The sequence below is a fragment of the Oryzias latipes genome, chromosome 15 (assembly GCF_002234675.1).
Source record: "Oryzias latipes chromosome 15, ASM223467v1".
Classification (NCBI taxonomy): domain Eukaryota; kingdom Metazoa; phylum Chordata; class Actinopteri; order Beloniformes; family Adrianichthyidae; genus Oryzias; species Oryzias latipes.
The window spans coordinates 1,819,087-1,844,870 of NC_019873.2; the positions used below are offsets into that span (position 1 = coordinate 1,819,087).

Sequence of the window (25,784 nt, forward strand, 5' to 3'; positions counted from 1 at the left end):
CCAGAAAGTTTCCTACCTGCCAGCAGCGCGCACGGCAGCAGGCCGCCGAACAGCAGCCACACAGACACCTGGAGCTCCATGCGAGCCCGCGGGTCCAAACCCCAGAGGATCGCGGGGCGCGGCGACCGTCTTACTGCTTACGTGGACGCCCGCAGAGCAAACAGCGCAGTGCCATGCTGTCCAAAGGAAGTTCGGTTCGGTTTCAGTTCCCCAGGAGCGTGAACAAACTTTCTGCAGGGAGGGGCAGGAAAGTGTCAGCGCACGAGGACTGTGTGCGCGCGGGGTGGAAAAAGTGATTCACAGTCATGGGCGCCAATAGAGAAACTATTCTGCTGATGCCCCCCCTCCGTTCCGAACCCGCCCATGTCCCACCCGAACTGCAGCTCCACAAGCCGGGCGCACTGCGCGGTCCCGCCGTGGTCACGGCCCCTACAGAAGCGCGTTACCACCCTACTGTAGACACGGGTTCGAGATCCTCCACCTGAGGGTTACAGCAGGCCGGCAGCGCCCCCTCCCGGAGGCAGGGAGAACGAGCCAGAGTCGTTTTGAGATAGGAAGTGTAAATGTGAAAAAATGCAGGTCCGCCTCCCGGTTTCAGGCGAGAAGGGGGGCCTGAACAGACAGGAAGTGAACTTTTTTTTTTTTTTTTTTTTTTTTTTTTTTTTTTTTTTTTATAGAACACAATACAAAACAATACCAGAACATTTACATAAAAATTACAAAATATGGCGAATACAAAAGAGAATACTATAATTGGAAAGGAAGCAAAAAGAAGAAAAAATTCTTATCAGTATGCAAACATAAACCTATGTATATTCATAATCATAGAGAAATCAGGGAAAAGTATAACATAAGAGAACAACAATTTCAGAGTTGGATAGTGTTGCAAAAAGCAGGGGGATACAAAATATAAATAAACTGTCTTAGACATCAGGAATATCACTCAGGGTGTCATAAATTGTTATGGCTTTAGGTGAGTCGATTAACTTTATGGATTTTAAGTATAAATTGACCTCATTATTAAAGAAGCTAAAGCTGGGGTGGCATTTCTGTAACCTATTTTTGTGTATAAAAAACTTGGCTAAACATAACACAGTATTGATACATACATTATTTACATTGTTGTGTATTGACAGGCCAAAGATTATGACTTCTTTGGAAAAGAAGTCCATGATGAATGGAAATTTATGTCTTAACCATTTGTAAACATCCAACCAAAACACTTGTACAACATCACACAGGAAAAATATGTGGTCGATGTCTTCAACAGCAGTTTGGCAGAAGGAACAGCTGTTGTCATCAATGTTGAAACGTAATCTAAGTAGTTCTTTGGAAGGATAGATATCATTCATAATCTTGAAGTGTGTTTCTTTAACTTTTGGGGGAATAGGAAGTTTCATGAAATCGGTTCTTAATTTAGTAACAACATTTTGTTCAAATTTCTGCAGTATATTATTTTTGTTCTGTCGACCAGGAAAAAACCTTTCAATGAACCAATTTCTGATAAATGAGTTATTACATTTTCTGTCCATTAGAGGGCATCCTTCAATTGACAATGTGGCTAACTGTGGTTTTATCTTTAAATGTGTCATTGTGTTCCTTGTTAGAAATACAAATTGTCGAGGAAGAGAATTGCGTACTTTCAAAAATTCTGAAATAGGAGGATTAAAGTTATGTTTTAAACAAAATTGCTCATAATCTAATAAATTTCCCTCCGTATCCATCAGATCAGACACCGACCAGACTCCTCTGTCAAACCATTCAGCACAAAACAAAGATTTGTTTCTGTGGAGGATGTATCTGTTGTTCCAAATGATATTTGAGTGTGGCGAGAAATTATGCACATACAAGATTTTCCAGTATAGTAGAATTTGTTTGTGGAACTCTGATAATGCTATAGGGAGCTTATTAATGTCAAAATCACTAATAAGCACCAACTTTAACCCGCCTAATTTGTTAAATAAATAATTTGGGATACAAAACCAGAAGGATTGGTTGTGTTTGATCCACGATTTCAACCAGTTTATTTTCAGGGTTCCGTTAAGACAGTCAAAATCAATAACTTTGAGACCCCCATCCTTAAATTCTTTGACCATATAGTTTTTTTTCATGTAATGAGGCTTGTTTCTCCAAATAAAATTAAACGTCATTTGGTTGATGGATTTGATCATTTTGTTTGGGATGGCATTAGAGTAAGAGGGATAAATACATCTAGACAAACCCTCCATCTTTGTCAGATAGATCCGACCCAGCAGCGATATATCTCTTTGGAGCCACATATTCAACCTCGTCCGACATTCATCAAAACAGGAAGTGAACATATTTAGTGTGTCAGGCAGTTCAATGGGGGGTGGACCCCTCCCGCATGGAAAGATTCCCATGGGTTAGTCCCCAGGTCAGGTTCTCCGTTTGTGGTTTTCCTTCAGCAGTGGTGACTGCTGTCTGCAGCTGTTAACACACCGAAACACACATGGCTGTGAGTCACTGCTGTGTGACACAGAGGGTCTCAGGGGGGGAGGGGCCTCTGTGGTTCAATGATCCACACTGAACACTGGAGTGTAAAAACCAACAGCCAGGTGTAGCAGTGGGAAGATCAATGAATCGATAGATACCAAAACATTTTAGACTATTCCATGGTCCCAACCTTGTGGGAACAGTTTGGAACGGGCCCTTCCTCTTCCAGCATGACTGTGTCAGTACACAAAGCAAGGTCCATTCAGACATGGAGGACAGAGTCTGGTGTGGATGAACTGGACTGGCCTCCATAGAGTCCTGACCCGAACCCCATAGAACACCTTTGGGATGAATTAGAGGGGAGACTGAGAGCCAGGCCTTCTCCACCAACATCAGTGTGTGACCTCACCACTTTTGGAAGAAAGGTCACAAATTCCCATAAAAACACTGGTCTACCTTGTGGACAGCCTTCTCAGAAGAGTTAAAGCTCTAATAGCTGCAAAAGGTGGATCCACATCATATTGAACTCTATGGGTTAGGAATGGGACAACACTTCAGTTTATATGTGAGTCAAGATATGAGCCAATACTTTTGCTGATATAATGTATTTATCTGAGTCACAGTGGTTAAAGTTTTGGCTGAAGATGTCCTGATTTTAGATCAGTGAAACCAGATTGTTCAAAAAGAACCAATATTGACTGAGTTGTATTGGAAACCACAGATTATGATATGAATTGAATTGCTGTTAAATGAATCATACACCCCTACTTAATGCTTATATTGGGCTGCTTTTCTAAATGTGTTCAATGTTCATGATTACTGCAAGTTCCAACAACAACAGGGCAAAAGCAAGTAAGTCCCAATGGACAGAGTTTCTTTTGTCTTTAATCCATGGACTAATGTCTTAGATAGGTTAAAGAATGCAGTTGACCAGAAGAGATTATGATTTTTACGTAGGATAAACTAAAGACGCCCGTTCACTTCTGTTCTGTCACCTCTGACACCCTGGAATAAAAAACGGACAAATGTTTTACTCACTGTTGAACTGAAAAGCAGTAAGAATTACAGCCTTCAACCAAAATATACAAACTATCAGAACAAAATTACGATCATTCAAGGCGAATCCAATCTAATTGCTTTTTTAATGTTGTGAGTTTTAATGTAAAGAGCCTTGTTTGACTGCGGTCAGGTTAGGCATTATATAGATAAAGTGATTGCTAACGTTTTACTTCAGAGTTATGCAGATGACACTCAGCTTTCTGCAGCTCTGTCCTGTCTCTGCTGCCTGGAGCAGCTGAACTCCTGGATGCAGACAAACACTCAATGTCCTTCTTGATTTAGATATCCAGAAAGAAAAAGTGACGGTGATTGAAGAGGTTATCTTTGGGGGAAGGCAGACTTAATGTCACACTTAGAAATCCTAATTCTTCTGCTCCCAAACTTAATCAACTTCTCATCTTTTCCTGACATCCTCCTGATAGGCAGCTTCACAAACCTGAAAGTTGACCTCTGTATGTAGAGACACGGAAGGTGCTCATGTATGTTTCCAACTATCTTAAAAGAGAAGACGACTGGAAACTTAAAAGGGACCACAGAGAAGCTGAAGAGAAACTGAGGGATGATTGAACTCATGCTGGCCTCCACGTTAATTAGCAGAAGAGCAGATCTTTGTCCGGGTTTCCTCAGAACAAAGACCTTTTTGATGGAATGTTCCTTGAGACAATAGCAACACATTCAGGGGTTGATTGACTTTATGTAATCAAGATGGTTTTTGGGGGGGGTTGTCAAAATGTTCAAAGTTAATTCAAAATTAATCACCATTAAACACCTGGAAGCATCACAATTTTGTTTTTGAAAAACAAGCAGAAAATATCAGGTAGGCTATGATGGTTAAGTAAATGATTGAAAAGGAAAGATTTCCTTCTGGCTGCATAGTTTGTGATAAATATTATTTAACGCCGTGTTGTTGTTTTTTAAAAGACATCATCTTTTTGTAATTAAGCCAAACTGTTCAGCAGTTTTTGTACATCTTTCATTTTCAATTATGTATCATTGTGTGTAATCTTGTCCCACTGATTGTTTTGTCGGTCTTTTTGACACCCCCTCCCCACCCCGGTTGTACGGGTCACGTGCCCCGGAAAGGGCGTGGTTTGCTTGATTTCGCGCGAAAATTGTTTTCTTCTTCATGTGACGCTCGTTAACTTCCGGATGAGTTTGTTTGTGTTGTAGCTTCGCATCGGGTCGGCACACGGACGAAATGGCCCAGGTTCGGCTCACCGAGTTCTTCTCTCAGCGGAAGAAAGGCGCTTCCGGACCGAAGAAACCCGCAGGTCCGCCGTCCTCCCCGGTTCACCGGGAGTTCGTGCGGGTCATCGCTGAAGCGGCCGGGCGTGAGGACCGGACCGCGAACGCCGCAAAGGCTGCGTCCAGCCCGCAGACCCCGAAGCGGCCCTCCGGGCTGAGCCCGGAGCGGGGGTCCGCTGCGGCGGAGCACAGTTCGGCCAAGAGGACGCGGAGGGTCCAGGCTGGCGGGGGGGAGCCCGCGCCGGACACGCGGGCGCGCAGGGGCGCGCGGAAGAAGCTGGTCCTGCCCGATGATGATACGAGACGGTCCAAAAACCCCTTTGGTGGGGCTCAAGCACAGGTAACGTTAACCCCTTTAGTACAAGTCGGCTACGGCTGCTACTGAGCCAAAACCCCGCGGTTCGGGTCCACAACTATGACCCACTATCTGCAAAGAGAAGTGGACCGGGTTCAGAGTTTGAAGAACCGGATCCAAAAGTTGAAAAAAGGGGGGTGGGGGATTTTTGTTTGAGTCTGGGGAGGCTGCGGGTTCGACACCAAATTTCGGTTAATTGCACTGGGTCCAAAATCCAAAACACACTTCTTTAAACTATAAAACTATTACAACGTAACTTTTTAATTGTATTCTGTGAAAATTAGACCAGTTAGAAATTAAGCAAACTTTGAAAGACGAAAAAACAAACAAACCTCTGATTTGTTTACATTTATGGAATTTTATGTAACAAATTAATGTATAAATATTCCAAAATACGCGTTTTTCTCCTCGCATACATCCTGTCGGAGCCGTGGGTGAACTGAAGACGCCATGAGCCGTTTATTGGTGATGGAGGCGGTGCTGCGGGCTAAAACTGATCACATCATCCATATCAAAGTCATTTAGAGAGGGGACACATAAGAGGACAGTTACAGGTGATGAGCTGACCCCCCCCCCAATGATGTCCACCACCTACCCCCACCCCCCTGGGCAGGGACACTGCTGTCTGGCAAGGCAGCTCACACACTGCATGATGGGATTAGTAGCTAATATTTTAGTGAAGGTCACAGACACATTGGGTTTGGGCCTGCTTGCAGCGCTGGGAATTGTGGGATACCGTTCCTTCTGCCTGTCTGGGCGGATCGGGGAGTTTCTGTCTGTTTTGTTGTCGGCCTGCTGTTATGGTTGTTTCTTTCTGCACCAGGATGATGACCAAACCCCTTGTCACGTTTTACATTGTGTGGTCAAAAAGTACTGCCAGAGTTCATGATAACTGATTCTTCAGCCTGCTTTATGAAACATTTATAAGATATAACACCTACTGCAATGTTCCGGCTCACGGGCCGAGACTGACACATGTGCTGTACTTGAACTCTGAGCAGTTAGAGGCTTGGAAGACTCGGGTCGGGTCTTGTAGCTGGTTTTGTAGCCCTGGCCTGAACATGAGATGATCCTCTCCACAGGATGATGCCTGGTCTGCAGTGGACTGGCTTCATGGAGCTTAAGCATGTTCTGTGTGCAAAGCCCACATCATGAACACTCCACCTCTGTGCCTCACAGCTTTGTTCTAAGGCCATCAGTGTTTGTGTCGGGCGTGAACCAGGAAGATCTCCGGGGTCGACAGTTGCTGCACTATTTTCTGCTTTCTGTCTTTGTTCTGGTTCTGACCCGGTGGGTGACCTGTCTGCAGGTTCTGTGTAAGGAGGACCTTGCTGCTCTAAAGTGTCGCCTTCAAAAGATCAAGAAGCAGGTGGAGGCTGTCCCTCCTGCCGCCTCCTCTTCGGTGACTCCTGCAGATGTCCACAATCTCCAGGCCAGGCTGGTTCTGGCCAAACAGCTGTCTGCAAAGGTCCAGAAGAGTGCAGAGTCAGAGGAGAAACCAGGAGATGCACTCACACAGGACAGGTGAGCTGGTCCGTTTGGTTCTGGTTTGGTCAGGTCAGGTGAAGAAATCATAGTTTTTTCTTTTTCTTTGGTGGCGTGCAGCGCCGAGCGGCCAGCGTACCAGCGGTACCACACGCTCGCCCAGGACATCCCACCAGGCTTGGTTCTACCGCTCCACTTTAGACTTCTGGCCGAGATGTTCCGCAGCATGGACACTGTGGTCGCCATGCTCTACAACCGCTGTGAGACCGCCACCTTCGCCAAGGTCCAGCAGGGGGTCCAGGACATGACCCACAGGTAGGCTTTGGACCAAGTCAGTGCTTTGCAAGTCACAACTAAGTCTAAAGTATTTGTCCCCAAGTCAAAGGCGGTCAAGTGTAAAGACCAACCAGTCTAAAGTTCTCCGGTGCAAGTCCTATTGTTGACTGTTTCGAGTCATTTCAACACTATTCTTATTATGTACACAGACCATGTGTGCTTTTAGGAACTGTATTTATTTATCGACATTTACAAGCACGTCTGAGCCGACATGTTTCATTGTCACTCATGAGGAGGACTGCAGTGTTAAGGGCCTTGTCCAAGGACCCTCACCGGATTATGTCATAGCTCCACATTGTAATGGTAATTGTCCCATTAGTAGCTCAGGCTACGTTCACACTGCAGGCTGAAACGACCCAATTCTGATTTTTTTCCCCCCTATGCCTGTATTTGATTCACAACAGTCTGAACGACACAGATCCGATCTTTTCAAATGCGACCCAGGCCACTTGGGTATGTGGTCCTGAATCATGAACGCGACCTCCGTCTGTGGTCCTGAATCCGATACGTATCAGATCTTTTGAAATGCGACCGGCCAGGCCACATGAATCCGACCCGTACGTCATCGATACGCAACAAAAGTCATAATTCTGCGTTGAAGTAGGTGGAAACGAGAACATAAACATCAACCATGGTGGACGATGCTGCTGAGACCAGTCAGTGGAAGGGAAGCGAGGTCACCGATTGATTCATATTTGGGGTGACAGCTCTATTCAGGCCAAACTCCAGGGCTTTTATCGCAACCGGGGAGTTTTTGAAAAAATTTCCAGCTAAATGGCCGAGCGTGGTGTTGAACCTTTCCCGCGATTACTTTTTTTTTCTTTCTCCCCTATCCGACCGTGATCAGAAGCGCGGGGGACCCAAGGTGGATCCTCCTCCTCCTCCCTGTTCTGACCCTTAGATTCTCCAGGACTCTCTAGAACGGGTTAATAAAGAGTCAAAGGCATTTATTCTGGGGGAAACCTTCTTTTATCACCGTTGTCCTTCCTCCGTAACACACAACATGAATGCGCGCCCACACTGCCTGTCTCATCATTCTCTACCCCGCTACACGCTCTCTCCTCTCTCTTACACACACATCCACATCCCCATTCCACAACAGTGGGTCCAGACGATCCTGGCTCCAATGCCTTCTTAAAATGAGAAGATTGTAATTGTGCTGGCTCCTTTGTGAAAATTAATGTAATAATGCAAAAAGAGCTCTGCTGTTGACAACACTGTTGTTGACATCCATTGTTAACGTTAGCTACTTCCACAAACAATGAGTGACGTCGTTCACTGTTAAGTACTCTTCTGCACATGCGGGTCACTTCCGGGTCATTCCACGGTCACACAGGAGATCACAAAAATTCGCATTTAATTGGAAATGTGAACGGCCTTGCAGAAAAAAATCGGAATTGAGCATTAAGCCCTGCAGTGTGAACGTAGCCTCTGTGTCTTCATCCCCGGGAATCAAACCCTGGTTTCCTGTGTAACCAACTAAGTTATCCTCTTATCCGCATGTTCTGCAAACCACAAACCATTTTTTGTTGACAACCTCACAACTTTTATGCCAGAACGTAACAACACCTGCAAACAGAAACTTCAATTAACGGAGAAATGTTTTTCTGCTGTTTCATTGGTTGATGTCATGCTGACATCACTGATGTAAACAGAAAAAGAGAACGTGGTGTGGGCTTTGTCAAAAACTTCTTAATCTTTGGATGTGGGGGAAAATAGTAAGTCTTTCCGAGTCGAAGGGTTCAAGTCTGAGTCAAGTCACGAGTCACTGCTGTGAAAGTCCAAGATGAGTCTTTAAATTCACGACTCCAGTCCAAATCACATGACTTTAGTCCACACCTCTGCAATGGACCATCAGATTAAACTGGTTCTGATCAGAATTTTCCGTTCTTTGTAACCAGCTCAAGGTTTCTGTGTTTTCTCTCCAAGGCGCTTTGAGCAGAACCATGTGGCCCAGATCCGGACAGTCTTCCCTGAGGCTTACGCCCTGAAGCAAGAGAAGAACATTCCCACCTTCAGCAGTGGCATCAAGAAGGGCGAGTACCAGCTCACTGTGGAGCCCATCATTGTCTCAGGTCAGACACCCCCCCATAACAAGTGGCACCGCCCCCTGGAAGCTGTATTCACATCTATGTGTCCTCCTCAGACCACAGCCAGGCCCGGCCTGTTCTGTCCGCCTCCCTTCTGCTGGAGAGAAGGCGTGTCTTCCACCAGAACCTGATCTCCCTCGTGAAGCAGCACCATCAGGTGAGCAGCGCCCCGATCACGTCTCGCACTACGACCCCGGTTCTGTCTGATGGCTCATGTCTCGGTCAAATCGTTCTGTCTTGTAGGAGTTTTTGTCTTCATTGGTTCCGCCTGTTTCGGTTCCGGAAGACAGGCTGACCCGCTGGCATCCCCGCTTTAACGTGGATTTAGTTCCTGCGGTGCCGGTGAGCCCGTTACCTGAACCGCCTCACAGGGAGACCCTGTCTACAGCCCAGGAGGTACTGGACCGGGCCCGCTTGCTTATCAATCCCAAGGTACCGGATCCAAGTTTGCATGGTTCTTAAAGTTAAGCTTTTGATGTATTTGTTCTGACCCATTATCGTGTTCAGATGGAGAAGGCGTTGATTTCTGCAGCTCAGCAAGTCCAGCCCCGACCTGCTCAGGGTTCTGTGTGTGCCCAGAAGGCAGCAGAACCTGTAGCCCCAGTTCCAGGCTCTTTGAAGGGGGTGTCCCAGTCCTTGCTGGATCGGGTGGGTGTTTACACTATAACTATTACCCACCAGAGCCGCCCATGTCCAGTCGGGACGGTTTTCCGCGTGCTAAAGTTTTCTGTTTCAACTTCAGATTCGGGCCAAAGAGGCCCAGAAGCTGCAGGCGGTCATGACCCGGGACCCGGCCCATGAAGAGCGCCTGCTGATGATGTCCCGGCTGGTGGATCTGGCCCGGATCCTGCGCGGCATCTTCGTGGCTGAGAAGAAGGCGGCTTTGACAATGGCGGCGGCGTGCAGCCGCATGGTTGCGAGCTACGCCTCTGCCCTCACTACAGGTGAGAACCGGTTTTGCGGTACTACTGCTGGTTCGCGGTTCTGTGGGTCAGGATGTACTCTAACTATAACCCCATTTCAAACAGGCGACATGGAAAAACACGTCCGGCTACTGGCGGAGCTCGCAGCTGATTGGCTGACCCTTCATCCAATCAGGAAGGACGTGTACCTGAAGATGGACAGGAAGGTGGAGCTGGCCGTGGTGCTGGACAAGCTGAGCCGCCGCCTCCGGGAGGAGGAGCAGGTGTGACGGCAGACGAAGAAGAACCTGCTGCAGCTGCAGAGTGAAAACAAACAAACCCGCCCTGATGAGAAGTCTGCATCCTCTGGGGCGATGAAGGCCAAGATTCTGTTAGAAACTAGACTCTGACCATGCAGACTTTCTGACTACTCTGCTGTTCGAATGATGTTTTCTGGACCAGAGCGTACCCGACCGCAGCGGCAGAACCGCCCGGCTGAGCAGCTCCCTGGAGGATCCAGGTGTGCAGTATTCAGGGGTTTAGCCCAAGCAGGCTCGTATTATGAAAGCCTCGTTATCATTTGCAACACGGAAAGGTTGTCAAATAAAATTAGATTTTTTTTAATTAAAATATTGAATGCTGAAAAGTTCTTTTTGTTCGATCTTCCACATTTTGAAAACCTTAGTCTTCATGAAGGAATGTTTCCAGCTTCAAACTTGTGGAGTTTCTGCAGACTCACTGAAGATCAACTTGCAGTCCACAAACACAAAACAGTTCAGCTTTGTCTGGGTTTACCCATGGTCTCCATGAAAACGCCTCAGCTCCTCACCTGCAGCAGTCCAGACTAATGCACCCATCAGAAGTCAGATCTCTAGTGCAGACTTTAGAACCTCCAGGCAGTTTCCCAGGATGCACCTCTCCTCCCTCCGCAATGACCCAACCACTTGTAGCTGCTCCCTGACTGGCCGCTCAGACTGCTGGAGGAGGTGGGAGATCTGCACAAACAGTTCCAGGTGTGAGTGTCACTGAAAGCTGCCCCCTGGTGGTCAGGCTCCTCCTCACCTCCTGCAGAGACGTCCTCGTTTCCCTCAGCAGGCGCTCGCACAGCGTCTTGGCGGTCTGAACGCTGCGCTGCGCCTCCTCATCGCTGACCATCTGTCCGAGCAGCAGCGTCCTCCAGCGCTGACTGGAAAGCCAACTGGTCAGAGATGCAGATTTCAGAGCGAGAAGGGCAGCATGGGGTGGAGTCTTACCGTGGTATTGGGAGCGGCGAGAGCAGCCTGAGGGCCGTCAGGAGCCTCCAGCTGGGACCTTCATCGGACAGCGTCAGGTTCCTGCGCGATGGAGGAGGAAGGCAGTGGTGACATGGCGATCGCAAAACTCCCAAAACCGTAAAGCAGACTTACTGAAGGAAACCGTTTTCTCTGAGAAACTTCATCTTCTCATCCAGGCTTTCATCCCCCCGTAGAACTTCACAGAGCAAATCTGAGAACACAAGAAAATGGAGGAACAAATGGATGCTGGGGCTCTCCCAAACTTCTGCAGGCTACCTTCTTCTACATAGATAACACTGTGAGGGTTGCAGGAGGAGACAAAGCCGTATTCCAGCAGGAGGCGTTGGTTGTCATGGGAACCGTAGTTGATGAAGGCCTGGTGATAGCGTTGGACTCCAGAGATGCTTCTGATTTCATAACATCCTGAGGTCCGGTTAAAACCCGCTTTCACCTAGAAGAGGGAAGCTTATGTAAGATGACCCAATCAGTGCATATAGGGGGTCGGTGGGGGGAGGGGTTAGGCAACACAAGACAGACCTGCACATCTGGGCGGTGATTCAGCAGGTCCAGAAACGGAGCTAAAGCGTAATTATCCGGTCCCGACAGGAAGCTGCTGGATGGGCGGTCCATGAAGACGGAGCGGGTGTTGATGCTGCACCAGGCCCACCTGTGGGGCAGGAGGGGGGACTTTGATCCAAAGCATCCATCTTCGTGCTGACAGCGTCTGCATACGTGTGGGGGGGGGGGTGTACCTCAGAGCTTCATATGTCAGCACCTCCTCAGGGGGGTGGCTCAGAACCGGCTGCAGGGACCTGGACCCACAATGTAAGCAGAGTTCATGTTCTGAACCAGAGGATGAGGATTCTGGAATGGAGATGTTCTTCCACATCCAAAGGGAACATTCTTGGAACATTTTAGACCAGGGGTGTCAAACTCATTTTGGTTCGGGGGCCACATTCAACCCGTCTGATCCCAAGTGGGCCGGACCAGTAACGTAAAGGCAAAATAACAGCATTGTTTTTGTTTTTTTACCCAATTGGAATACATGCCTCAACCAACATGGTAGCCTAATCATTTCTTATTACACATTCATTCACAGAGGCCAATGAATCTTAAATAAAATTAATTTCACTTTAAAACATATTGGTTTGTTCAATTTTATACAGACTGAATATTTTACATCTGACACTGAAGCAATCACAATAATAAACTTAAGAGGGGCTACCGAAAAAAATGAAACACCTGCCTAAAATGTAATTGTCCAAACCATTAAATAATTACGCTAAATTAAACTTGCAAACATTTGTGAACATAAGAGTTTGGAGTTAACCTCTCTCTCTCTCCTGAAACTTCACCCGGCCATCACGATCAGGATTCAAATCCTGTGCAGAAACACATTTACTGTCATTCAAGTGAGCAAAACACAATGAAATGTCCAAGAATCTTTTCTTGGTTTAATTCAGCTCTGTGAACAAATAAAACTCTGTCCATTTTTCCTGGAAAGCTTAGGACTTCACTTTAACCTTTTTTACTTTTTAACATGTTGGTCAATATTGTGTCACTACTGATCATTCTATATCTATAGCAACCTAACAGCGGTGAGGCTCACAGGGAAACTACCACCCAACTACTGCCTATCCAGACACAGAGCTGTTATGTTTCGCTTTTGGCAGGTGCAGAGTTATGCTGTTTCACCTGTTTTGCCTTTGCTTTGCTCCCCCTAGTGGCGGAATTGCGCATTTCGGTTATTTCTTTAAAAAATCATAACTCGCCACAGGAATGGACTAGAAATGTGCTTTCTTTTTTAAACATCTTTGTGATTTTTACCCTTCATGTGTGGGCCAGACTAAAGCACCTGGTGGGCCGGATCCGGCCCGCGGCCCGTATGTTTGACACCCCTGTCTACACTGAATGGTCACATGACTAAAGTCTACACATTGGACTGATGGACTGATCCCTGTTAATGACATCACGTGTGTCGCACGCTGATGCACTGTCATTTTTATGTTATCGCAAAATAAATCTACCATGTCTCAATCTAAATGGTATTTTCCAGAATTGATTATTGTTGTTTCTTTTTATTTTGAAACTATTCGATAAATGACCTCAGACAGATCAATCTGGTTGTCGGGATTTATTTTATTCTATTTAACAAGGAAAGAAATCCTATTGAGATCCACTGAGCTCTTAGTTACACACACCCAAGACATTTTATAGAATTACAATATGTCAAAAAATATAACTAAAGTAGAATAAAACAACTAAATAATTGATTAAATACAGCAACAGGTCAGTGATATTATTTTCAGGTCCTTCGTAATCAAACCGTGTCAAAGTTATGAGCTTTGAGGAGGAGTTTTATTTTAAAAAGTCATCTTTTCTTTTTCTGTTTGAACGCTCAGGACTGACAGTGAGTAGATCCCTGAGAGCATAAGGTCCATCAGATCTGTGCTGCAGAGCCACAATCAGACACGAGGGGAGCCGTCCAATGAGAGCCTCCAGTATAAATCTGTGCCAGTGTGCAATCCTATGACCAGCTGAGGCAGGCCAACCAACCCTCAAACCAATCTCAGTGATGAGTTCATGTGCCACACAAACACAAGGAGGCATGGAAAACCGAGTCCACTGTGCGCAGAGCTCTGCCTGGGGCATGCGTGTATAAAACATGTGATCTAAGCCCCACTTGTTCAACTTTGCTTGTTTGCTTTGTTGTTGTATATATTTTTTTTCATTTTATTTCTTTACTTGATTGTGCTTTCTTATCTTGATTTGTTTGTATTTTAAAAGTGCAAAAACGTAAAATTAAATGTAAAAAAAAACAAAAAAACAAACAAACGTGATCTGGAAGAAATGTTGCAGCAACAAGTCTTCTCGCATAAAAAAAAGTTATTTTCTGAGGTAGATGTCTGCAGATTTCTCACAAGGGCATCGACATGCGGCTTTAAGGACGACGAATCATCAGCTATTTCCCAAATACTAACAACTATTTACAACTTCAATAACTGAGTCATGTGGAGCAAATATATATGGGTGGGGGGGGGTGGGTGGGGGGGGGCTGTATTCTTTTATCAGATTTGTGGACAGAATCAAATGTCTACGTAAAATAGAAACATTTCTGTTTCTCACAGGCAGAACAAACATCGTTCACAGATGTTGACACAGCTGTTGACACAGCTGTTATGGTGCTGGGAGTTTTTCTAGAACCTGATTGACAGTCAGATAAAATACTGTTTACCTCTAGAGAATCCTCTAGAGATGCAGGTCTCTAACACTTTAGACAGAGTGACACCTTTGAAAATGGTCTGCAGTCCTTCAATGCAGTCAGATCACCTCTTTTTAGAAAATGCTGTGGGGTATTTCTGCATACAGCTGGGGTATTTCTGCATACAGCTGGGGTATTTCAGCATACAGCTGGGGTAGTTCATCACACTGATGGGGTAGTTCAGCAACACTGATGGGGTAGTTCAGCAACACTGATGGGGTAGTTCAGCAACACTGATGGGGTAGTTCCGCACACTGATGGGATAGTTCAGCAACACTGATGGGGTAGTTCCGCACACTGATGGGGTAGTTCAGCACACTGATGGGGTAGTTCAGCACACTGATGGGGTATTTCCGCACACTGATGGGGTAGTTCCGCACACTGATGGGGTAGTTCAGCAACACTGATGGGGTAGTTCAGCACACTTATGGGATAGTTCAGCACACTTATGGGATAGTTCAGCACACTTATGGGATAGTTCAGCAACACGGATGGGGTAGTTCAGCACACTGATGGGGTAGTTCAGCACACTGATGGGGTAGTTCAGCACACTGATGGGGTAGTTCAGCACACTGATGGGGTAGTTCAGCACACTGATGGGGTAGCTCAGCACACTGATGGGGTAGTTCAGCAACACTGATGGGGTAGTTCAGCACACTGATGGGGTAGTTCAGCAACACTGATGGGGTAGTTCAGCACACTGATGGGGTAGTTCAGCACACTGATGGGGTAGTTCAGCACACTTATGGGGTAGTTCAGCAACACTGATGGGGTAGTTCAGCACACTGATGGGATAGTTCAGCAACACTGATGGGATAGTTCAGCAACACTGATGGGGTAGTTCAGCACACTGATGGGGTAGTTCAGCACACTGATGGGGTAGTTCAGCACACTGATGGGGTAGTTCCACACACTTATGGGGTAGTTCAGCACACTGATGGGGTAGTTCCACAACACTGATGGGGTAGTTCCGCACACTGATGGGGTAGTTCAGCACACTGATGGGGTAGTTCAGCACACTGATGGGGTAGCTCAGCACACTGATGGGGTAGCTCAGCACACTGATGGGATAGCTCAGTACACTGATGGGGTAGTTCAGCACACTGATGGGGTAGCTCAGCACACTGATGGGGTAGCTCAGCACACTGATGGGGTAGCTCAGCACACTGATGGGGTAGCTCAGCACACTGATGGGGTAGCTCAGCACACTGATGGGATAGCTCAGTACACTGATGGGGTAGTTCAGCACACTGATGGGGTAGTTCCGCACACTGATGGGGTAGCTCAGCACACTGATGGGGTAGCTCAGCACACTGATGGGATAGCTCAGTACACTGATGGGGTAGTTCAGCACACTGATGGGGTAGTTCCGCACACTGATGGGATAGTTCAGCACACTGATGGGGTAGTTCAGCACACTGATGGGGTAGTTCAGCACACTGATGGGGTAGTTCAGCACACTGATGGGGTAGCTCAGCACACTGATGGGGTAGCTCAGCACACTGATGGGATAGCTCAGTACACTGATGGGGTAGTTCAGCACACTGATGGGGTAGTTCAGCACACTGATGGGGTAGCTCAGCACACTGATGGGGTAGCTCAGCACACTGATGGGATAGCTCAGTACACTGATGGGGTAGTTCAGCACACTGATGGGGTAGTTCCGCACACTGATGGGATAGTTCAGCACACTGATGGGGTAGTTCAGCACACTGATGGGGTAGTTCAGCACACTGATGGGGTAGTTCAGCACACTGATGGGGTAGTTCAGCACACTGATGGGGTAGTTCAGCACACTGATGGGGTAGTTCAGCACACTGATGGGGTAGTTCAGCACACCGATGGGGTACTTCAGCACACCGATGGGGTACTTCAGCACACCGATGGGGTACTTCAGCACACCGATGATGTACTTCAGCACACCGATGGGGTACTTCAGCACACCGATGGGGTACTTCAGCACACCGATGATGTACTTCAGCACACCGATGGGGTAGTTCAGCACACTGATGGGATAGTTCAGCACACTGATTGCGTCATCTTCAGACCAGGCGTTCTCTGACTTTTATAAAAGGTTGAACTAGAGTTTTCCTTCTCAACATTTTTGTTTTTTCTCTTGGACTCTACCTTCCAAGATGTTTCCAATCTGCTGCCATAGTAACCCAGGGAGAAGTGACCTATCACCTGGGTCCAGGTGTGTACACAGACTCACATGAAGAAGTCCTGGTGGACGGCGTAAAGGTGTTGCAGCCCCTCCCTCTGCTCCTCAGCGCGCCTCCGAACTCCAGAAGGTAGGACAGCCATCACAGTGTCGGTGAAATAAGGAGGGCAACAGTAGGAACAGGGGAGGACGTCTATATACGGGAACCAATCAGAGGCCTCGCCTCTGTGCCGCTCGCACACCAGAAAGACACAAAGCGCCACAAGGGAGGAAGGGCGGGGCTTCCAGCTGCAGAAACAAACAGTTCAGACTCCAGCAGAGGACTGACCTCATCAGAGACACTTCAGGTCAGCCCCCACCTCTTTAAGAACGGCCCCAGGTAGCTGTGCAGAACCGTGGAGGTGGTGAGGAGGCAGGACTCCGGCAATGAAACCAGCATCCCGCCAGGCTGAAGCACAGACAGCAAGTTCAGGTGACAACCTGAGACTCTGAGCAGGAGAACAGCTGACACAAGAGCAGCACGCCATTCCTTCTAGAGATCAACCTAACCATTCGCCATCGCCAAACCTGTGACATCAGTCTGAGCGGAGGAGCTCATCTGAACATCGTTCATCAATAGTTAGGATGATATGACACAGACAGTGTTAGTTCATGGTTCTGGTGTCTCCTTCTGACAGTTCAAAGGTCACTGTTAGTTTATAGTTCTAGTGTCTCCTTCTGACAGTTCAAAGGTCACTTCCTTCTTTCATGACCCCCTGGATGAGTCCTCCTTCCCCCCAGACTCATTTGGTTCATTCACTCCTGAAGTTTCTCCACAGTTACAGTTGTAACAGCAGATCTCCACCGATGAAGAGTCTCTGCTCTGGTCTTTGATGCGGTTGAGGAGAGTTCTTCATTTCAAACCAGATCATGTAGAAACTGAGGAGGCTTAGCACTGTTTTCTTTATTTTATCACTGTCCTAACACAGATTTTCTTCCTAAAGTCAAACCCAGATGAGGTCACTAAAGTCTGCATTAAAACCTGAAGTTAAAGGTCTTATTTTTGCTGCAGAACATAACTGCTTTGCAGAAAAGTATCTTCACTTCAGCTGCAGTCCTTGAGGATCGGCTTTGTCTGGCTAACCTCTGACCCGGCAGGTTTTGGGGGAAACTTCCAGCATATCGCACAGATTCCTCACACCGCCACCGCTCTGCACGTCAGGTGAGTTACCTGGATCGGCTGGAGAGTCTGCAGTCCTCTGTCTGTGTCTGCATGGGGGGACATGAGGGTTTGGACAAACATGACTCAGCATTCTGGCTCTAATCACAGAAGGAGCAGCTCGGTGAGGCTCACCGGAGAAAAGGGCGGGCTGCAGCGGGGTGGAGGTGAAGCCCCGCCCATGGAGGAACTTCATCAGCCTCACGTACTTCTGCTGGTGACCCAGAGACTCTGAACACGGAGGAGAGCAGCGGTGAGCGGGAACAGCCGGACGAGCTCATGAACCGAAGGAAACCCACCGTACCAGTCTGAGTGCTGCCGTCACGTTTACGCCTCCGCCTCCTCCTCGCAGTTCGCCCTGCTCTGCCACGTGCCATGACCCCCCAGGCCTGGGGTCATAAACACATACATACACATTTTTTAAAGGGAGGCTCTCATGTGTGTCCAGTCATCTCCCAGCATCACTGTGCTGGTGTGACACACAAATGTTTGCATCAATGTTAGAGGGATGGAGGCGTGAAGGGACTTCCAGCGCAGATCCGAATGACGGCGGTAAACTTACCGTGGTAACTCACAGAATCTGCTGCAGGAGCTGAGACGGTGGAGGAGGGAGACCCTCCAACCTCAGAACATGACCCCCGCTGGTCTAAAGACCGCTACACACCGCTACAGCAGCCACGCTCACACGCGACCGCAGTGTTTATCCGGGAATGCGCAGAAAAGCTGCGCACAGCATCTCTGTGCCCGCCCTCTCTGGTCACGTGGTTGTCACGCTGATTTCTTCAGCGCGTCCGTTGTTTCTGCCGTTTCAGCTTCGTCTCCGTTTGTTCCCGGACTCCGCCGGACTGAAGCGCGGTAAGAGGCTTTCCCGCTTTGCCCCTCGCGGGTTTCCGTACAGTTCCAGGCGGGGGTTCCCCGTTTGGAGCCGTTAACAGGCGGAAGTGAACGTCGTGGTTATGCAACGTAAACGAGACACGAAGAAAGACCTTTCAGATCTCCCCGTAAACCGTCCCCGGTGTCCAGAGAAAGAAACGGCCTGTAGCTCTGTTGCTGGAACTTAGTCCTGCTGCAGAGCGACAGGGGTTCCTTAGAAATCCACCTATGACTTTGGGGGGGGGGGGGGGGGGGGGGTGCTGAGAGCTCTCTGTTTACAACCTCTCCTGCTAGCTCACAAGCCCCAACCTAACATTAGTGGTGCAACAAAACTGTCCAGCAACATCAGATTCGTCCAGTTCTGATCCAGATTCCAGCTCCGACCAGGAAAACAGAGACGTTCATGGATCTGTTTGTCTGACAGATGATCAGAATGGAGCGGAGCAGGGAGCTGTGGCCTGGCTGCTGATTGGAGCTCTGTCACAGCAACCAGATTTGTTAAAACAGCATTTTTCGTTTGATTCCCAGTCATTTAAAAAAAGAAATAGAGTTTTAATCTTTTTTTTTTTGCTAAATGTCCCCCGTCATCAGAAACATCCCTGAAGAGCAGGTTAAAAACGGCATTTTCATCAGAGCGGCTCTTTCAGGCATTTCATCAGCTGTCAGTTGGAAACCAAAGGTGACACTCACAGCAAAATGCTCTTAAATCAGATAAATACCACGTCTGACTCTGAAGGAGCTGCAGACGCATTCAGTGCTGCTCTGATATCAGCAGAAACCTGAACATTTCACATTTGTTCAAACAAATATTTTAGTGGGCACTTATTTGACGGATATTTTCCATTGAATCCTTTGAAAAGTCATGTTTTTCCAGGAAAACTGTCCTTGCTTTGGTCCGTTTCACCCTCCTTGGTCTGGAATATCCTGTCTGCTCAGTTTCCTTCTGTCCCGCTTTAACAAAACTCCACCTCTCCTTCACCGCCATGACTCAGCAGCTTTCTCCAAAGCTGCTGGTTGCGTGATCATGTTTGTTTAGCAGAAACACGCCCTCTAAAAGTGAATTCTTTCCTGGAACAGACATGTCAACCAGGGTTGCCGTGGTAACCGGGGGAAACAAAGGCATCGGCCTGGCCATCGTCAGAGCGCTCTGCAGAGAGTTCCAGGGAGACGTTTACCTCACCGCCAGAGATGTGTAAGTCTGCATGGGCTGAAAGCATGTCCGTGTCGGCGGTAACGCCATCCAAACACCCAGACCTCCTGGAGTCTGGTAAAGCCTGAAGCATCTGGTCATGGAGCAACGATGCTGGTGTTTGTTTCCCCTCAGCGTCTGTTTTCTGGTAACTCTCTGCAGTGGGCGGGGCCAGGCCGCAGTGGCGTCCCTGTCCTCAGAGGGACTGAAGTCGTCCTTCCAGCAGCTGGACATCAACGATGTGGACAGCATCAGCACTGCTGCTGCCTTCTTCAAGGAGAAGTATGGAGGAGTGGACGTCCTCATCAACAACGCCGCCATCGCGTTCAAGGGTGGGTCTGGAGCTGCAGCACCTGAACGGTGGAGGCCTGAAGCAGCCGTGCTCAGGTGACGCCTCACTGACGCCTGGTGCGCTCTTCTCAGTGGCAGACACGACTCCGTTCGCCGTACAGGCTGAGGAGACCCTCAAGACCAACTTCTTCGCCACCAGAGACGTGCTGACCGCCTTCATGCCGCTCATCAAAGCAGGAGGTACTGACTCTTGGCTTTTCGTGGTTTTAAGGAGTGCAGCGCCAAAACCATGAGATGGTCAGTCGTATAAAACACCTGAATTGAACTGATCAGAGTGAGTGTGATGTCACTAGGGATGCACTGAAGGAAAAACCTTTGGCTGACGGCCGAGTACCAAATAGTCACCGCATCTTTCTTTATTTTTTGATATTGCAGTAATTACCTAGAATACATTTTTAACAACTTGTTTTAATTAAACAAATGTTTATTTTATATTTAATCATTTAAGCCCTTCCAGTAAGTCGGACATCGATCCCTTGCAAATCTTTTGTGCCGCTAACACCGCTAGCCTTCCTGTTAGCCCCACAGCCAGCTCCTCTTTGTATTCCTGACGCTGTTCCGGGTGTTTAGCTTTTAAATACCCGATTAACACGGATGTGGTGAAGGTTTTGGCCCCCCTGCAGCCGCTGAAAACTGCAGACCTTTTTTGCTGTCCAGCACTCTGAAATGAATAGTTTCTCATTAATGTACAGAGAACAACAATGCAAACTATTGTTGTGCCAATGGACGATACCATCGTCCATCGTGATGTCAATCTGACATCACGATGGACGATTCCATCGCCACGCCCCCGCCACGCTGTGAGTCGACACCATAAGCCGCGGTTACATGGGCAGAATATCTTGATCGGATCAATGGTCGGATTAAAATTCAACCGTGCACATGGGATCAGAAAAACTTTTTTGTTTATAACAAACGTTCACATGGTCACACTTTGGGTCGGAATAAATCATTTGCACATGTGCAGTAGTGTATGAAAAACCGGAAGACGAAATGAGTTCAGCTGAGAGGCTACATACATAGATACCTGGACGCTCCACAATATACTAGATGATCTTCTAAACATGCTTTTATTAATGATACGGTTATTATGAAACGCATGTTTGCTCACAGTTTAAATTTTAATCTGTGGTCAGTGCTTTTTTGTGTGGAAGCATGGAGCCGGAAAAAGCCAGGGCTAAGAGAGGCTAACAACAACATTTAGCCTTTAATGAACATAAAATCCATGCGGGAAATGCTGCAATCTGCATCTTGGGTGAACGTTAATATGTGGGAATAACATCAGCCTTTATTTAGTCAGGACACGACTGGAAACACAATTCCATGTGATTGTTTGAACAGTTTCTAAGGACTGAGCGACATTTCTGCTTTGAAAAGCTCAAACACTGCCCTAAAGCCGCTTTTACACACTTTTACCAGGAGACCCGGTTCTCCTGAGTTCTGTAGCTCATTCACCTAGAGCTGTGGGACGGATCGCAGTCTGAAGTCTCTCACACATAGCACACACGTTACAAAGCATCCTCCCTTCCCCTCAAACACAAAGTCCGTCTGCTCTGCTCAGAGACACGGTTCGCTCGGTCCACCGGCAGCGAGCCCGGACCACGCAGAGACGTCGGGGGGCACGAAGCGCTCCTCCCCGGTGAGGCAAGGAGCCCGCGGGGCGAGGGCGGAGCGCAGAGGCGTCCGCGGAGCAGCCGGTCGGTCCTGTTGAAGCTTTGGTTTTGTGTTTTGTATGTCCTCACGGGGCTCAGTCGGCATGAGTGAACCAAGTGCTGGAGCAGACTACTTCTCTTCTATTTGGTTTGTCATTTTTGTTAAAGTTTATACTGGACATTATCTTTTCATCGCGGATGAGTCATTAGTTGTTAAATCAAATAAATAAAGTAAAATGACGAATAATAATTTTATAATAACGAAAATTTAAAAATACCCCCCCGATGATGTCATCGTCCATCCCGATGGTTTACTGTAAACATCGTCCACTGCCAGTTTAAGGGACATCGCCCAACGCTAATGCAAACACCAAAATATAATGAACAGAGAAGCAGCTTAACTGGAGGACAGTCACAACACAAAGATACAATCCAGAATCCTGCTTCTAAAGTTCCTGCTCTTCTCATATTTGGTTAGGAGGTTTTTTTAAAGCGACTTTCCTGCTGAATCAAACCAGAAGATCCACAAAGTTTGTTTTTTCGTCATTCTCCAACAAAAGAGACTTTCTCATGACGAATACTTATCAACAAAATACGATGAATCAATTTTTAAAATGATCATCAAAATACTCCTGGTGTTTGGTCCTGCAGACTCTTCCTGGTTGTGGGAGAGAGCTCCACCTTTTTCCAGGTTCTCCTCTCTGATCCTGTGGGCGGGACGGATCTGGAAATCCCCATCGGAGCAGATCTGATGCTGGGTCCGATGGTCTTTATTTAGCCCCTAGTCTCCTCAGCAGGGGGGGCCGGTCTGAGCTTCTGCTGTGGTTCTGGCTTCCAGGCCGTGTGGTGAACGTGTCCAGCTTCGTCAGCTGCAGAACGCTGAACCAGTGCAGCCCAGAGCTCCAGCAGCGTTTCCGCAGCGAGGACATCAGCGAGGAGGAGCTGGCAGGTCTGATGCAGAGGTTCGTAGACAAGGCCAAGGCAGGCCAGCACAAGCAGGACGGCTGGCCTGAGATGGCGTACGGAGTCTCCAAGACTGGATTAACGGTACGACTCACACGTGTCTGCCAGACTGTACATGTGACTAATGCTTAGGCCGCTGTAATCAAAGCACTTATGCTGCTATGATGGGAACTGAAGCCTTTACAAACCTGCAGGAGGCCTGTCTTCCCTTTCGTCCTCCACTGTTCTTGGATGAACCTGATTTATTGTACAAACGCCTTGTTGATATCAGATACAGATCTATGTTGATTCTCTGTATATCTATGCAGGTCGTGTGTCCCACATGTGCATAGAACAGCAGTGAATGCACTTGTGGTTCAACATAAGCTGCCTTCCTGAACGTAGATCACAGATTGTGATCATGTGGAAAATCCACCTCTTCCTGTCTGATCAGTCGCTTCTTTAGTTAGGATGAGACCTTTCAGAAAACGAGGAGACAAGCGTTATGAGATCCTGAGATCAGCTGTTTTAGGAGCTCCTGCACCTTAAGACATGAGGACATCGTCAAAAAGCTGACTGGACATTTTTGGCTGCTATTGCTTTGTTAATAGAAGGATTTACGCTTTGAAAAGTAAAGTCACTATGTGGGATAAATCGACGTCATTCTATGGTCTGCTACAACTTTTACTGATATTCAAACGCATGAACATGCTTCTGTATCAAAAACACTTTTAGGCTACGTTCACACTGCAGGCTGAAACGACCCAATTCCGATTTTCTTTTGCCCCAATGCGACCTGTATCTGATCTTTTCATGACAGTCTGAATGACACAGATCTGATCTTTTCAAATGCGACCTCCGTCTGAACGGCCAGGCCACATGAATCCGACCCGTACGTCATCAACATTTTACAAATGTCGTAATTCTGCGTTGAAGTAGGCGGGAACGAGAACATAAACATCAACCATGGCAGACGATGCTGCTGAGACCAGTCAGTGGAAGGGAAGCAAGGTCACCGATTGGATTCATATTTGGGGTGACAGCTCTATTCAGGCCAAACTCAAGGGCTCTTATCGCAACCGGGCGGTTTTTGAAAACAATTCCAGCAAAATGGCCGAGCTTGGTGTTGAACCTTTCCCGCGATTACTTTTTTTTTCTACCTTTCCAACCGTGGTCAGAAGCGCGGGGAACCCAAGGCGGATCCTCCCCCGGGGTTCACTTCCCCGTTCGGACCCTCAGATTCTCCAGAGCGGGTTAATAAAGAGTCAATAGCATTTATGGGGGAAACCTTCTTTTATTACCGTTCTCCTTCTCCTTCCTTCACGCGGCCCCAGCACATCCACATCCCCATTCCACAACAGTGGGTACAGATGATCCTGTCTCCATTGCCTTCTTAAAATGAGAAGATTGTAATTGTGCTGGCTCCTTTGTGAAAATAAATGTTATAATGCAAAAAGAGCTCAACTGTTGACAACACTGTTGTTGACATCCATTGTTAACGTTAGCTACTTCCACAAACAATGAGTGACGTCGTTCACCGTTGAGTACTCTTCTGTGCATGCGGGTCACTTCTGGGTCATTTCACGGTCACACAGGAGATCACAAAAGTTCACATTTAATTGGAAATGTGAATGGACTTGCAAAAAAATCTGATTTTTCAAAAAATCAGAATTGAGCTTAAGCCCTGCAGTGTGAACGTAGCCTTAAACAGTCTGTCAGTGACTTCCTGGTTGAAGCCCTGCAGTCACTGAAGCCCCCTCCTGTGTTCAGGTGCTGTCCATGATCTTGGCTCGTCGTCTGTCCAAGGAGAGACCCAACGATGGGGTAACCCAGAGAACCAGCAGCTTTTCCAACAGCCCACTTTCAATTCCATCCATGTCTGACACTGACTGTTTTCTCAGATCCTCCTGAACGCCTGCTGTCCTGGGTGGGTTCGCACCGACATGGCCGGTCCCAATGCCCCCAAATCCCCAGAAGAGGGCGCCGTTACCCCGGTGTACTTGGCCTTATTGCCTCCAGGCGCCACAGAGCCTCATGGGAAGTTTGTCTCTGAGAAGGAAGTCCAGCCGTGGTGACACATGACAGCAACTGAAGCGTGTTTTATCCAATGACAGAAAGTGTGAAGGCATGTTATAAAAAGGTCAAATCTCAAAGATAACAGTAACACTATTCATTAAAAAACATGCTCTCTAGCTGAGGGTTTTTGTAAACTGCCTAGTGTTTATGTGCCTGTCAGCAGCCAATGTGCAAGGATGGCTGGTTACCATGGTTACCCGACGTTGTTCACTTTCACGTGTCACGGAAGGCTCACTCTGCCTTAACCAAATAATGAGCCCTGCAGTTACAAAATAAAAGTTTGTTTCTACAGCACATTGTTTATTGTGGTGAAGACTTCAGGCAGTATGAGTGTGTGAGTGTGTCCATGTTTGTCCTTGTAAGCTGTGTTTGTGTAGAGTGTGTGTGTGTGACTCTAGGCGTGTGTGTGTGAAATTGCCTTCATTCACTGATCTAAAAACATTTTACATTTCCAGGATATCAGCTCTGTGTTCATCCAAACAGGCCCTGATAAAACCATGAGTAGTTAGGAATATGAATGATCATAAAATACTTTTTTCTTTGTGTTTATTTGATTCTATTAAAGACATTTTGATGAGAATGACGGAACCGCGATTTAGCGGTAGCTTCAGCTCTTTTAGGAAAAGTCCCGCCCCTTTAACTGTCTCCACCAATCATTCTTGGAGGTTTAATCACACGTCATCAGTCTGACCAATCAGTGGTTAAAGTCTTCACTTCCTTGTCCCGATTTTGCTCGTAAAGTCGCTCAGTTCTAACAAAAACACCAGCTAAAGCTCGTCTTTAGCGGTGTAGCTTTCCACAGAATCCGGTATCAGACCGTGGAACAAGTTAACAAAAACCATGAAGCTCGGAGAAGAGAGTCAGTCTGCCATCACTACAT

At 47.3% G+C, this 25,784-nt stretch overlaps 4 protein-coding genes across 11 annotated transcripts in view; 2 read left to right on the plus strand and 2 right to left on the minus strand.

The window, feature by feature from the left end:
* piezo1 (piezo type mechanosensitive ion channel component 1) overlaps positions 1–4,050 on the minus strand; it is a 52,957-nt gene extending 48,907 nt beyond the window's left edge. The window contains exon 1 of the mRNA XM_023963351.1: positions 17–4,050. Within this exon, the coding sequence (XP_023819119.1) occupies positions 17–80 (64 nt within the window). The 5' untranslated portion in view covers positions 81–4,050. The remainder of the gene's footprint in view (positions 1–16) is intronic.
* A 551-nt stretch (positions 4,051–4,601) lies between these two features.
* On the plus strand, positions 4,602–10,572 carry cdt1 (chromatin licensing and DNA replication factor 1). The gene is made up of 9 exons (XM_023963352.1): positions 4,602–5,098; positions 6,423–6,637; positions 6,719–6,913; positions 8,864–9,009; positions 9,081–9,181; positions 9,268–9,456; positions 9,532–9,672; positions 9,767–9,968; positions 10,053–10,572. The coding sequence occupies exons 1-9, from the start codon at positions 4,712–4,714 to the stop codon at positions 10,214–10,216; spliced, it is 1,740 nt and encodes a 579-aa protein (XP_023819120.1). The 5' UTR covers positions 4,602–4,711; the 3' UTR covers positions 10,217–10,572.
* setd4 (SET domain containing 4) lies at positions 5,449–18,519 on the minus strand. 6 transcript variants are annotated; one of them, XR_002291769.2, is made up of 15 exons: positions 18,384–18,519; positions 18,126–18,210; positions 17,957–18,052; positions 17,834–17,871; positions 16,983–17,071; positions 16,675–16,911; positions 11,953–12,012; positions 11,738–11,867; positions 11,477–11,651; positions 11,333–11,411; positions 11,180–11,260; positions 10,989–11,112; positions 10,756–10,921; positions 10,136–10,243; positions 5,449–6,573 (listed from the first exon to the last, which is right to left on the minus strand). XR_002291769.2 is itself a non-coding variant. In XM_020709235.2 (14 exons), the coding sequence occupies exons 2-13, from the start codon at positions 18,196–18,198 to the stop codon at positions 10,790–10,792; spliced, it is 1,314 nt and encodes a 437-aa protein (XP_020564894.1). In that variant the 5' UTR covers positions 18,199–18,210; positions 18,384–18,519; the 3' UTR covers positions 5,449–6,573; positions 10,756–10,789. The 6 variants fall into 6 exon arrangements, 5 of the variants coding, with proteins under 5 accessions (XP_020564894.1, XP_011482308.1, XP_020564893.1 ...); XM_020709235.2 differs by lacking the exon at positions 10,136–10,243; XM_011484006.3 differs by lacking the exons at positions 5,449–6,573; positions 10,136–10,243 and adding an exon at positions 10,531–10,676.
* Positions 18,127–25,198, plus strand: cbr1 (carbonyl reductase 1). 3 transcript variants are annotated; one of them, XM_023962933.1, is made up of 7 exons: positions 18,127–18,215; positions 19,772–19,886; positions 20,046–20,215; positions 20,307–20,414; positions 22,725–22,933; positions 24,599–24,652; positions 24,730–25,198. In XM_023962933.1, the coding sequence occupies exons 1-7, from the start codon at positions 18,197–18,199 to the stop codon at positions 24,901–24,903; spliced, it is 849 nt and encodes a 282-aa protein (XP_023818701.1). In that variant the 5' UTR covers positions 18,127–18,196; the 3' UTR covers positions 24,904–25,198. The 3 variants fall into 3 exon arrangements, with proteins under 3 accessions (XP_023818701.1, XP_011482304.1, NP_001131060.1); XM_011484002.1 differs by lacking the exon at positions 18,127–18,215 and adding an exon at positions 18,517–18,676; NM_001137588.1 differs by lacking the exon at positions 18,127–18,215 and adding an exon at positions 18,632–18,676 and having other exon boundaries at positions 24,730–25,062.
* The last annotated feature ends 586 nt before the right edge of the window (positions 25,199–25,784 follow it).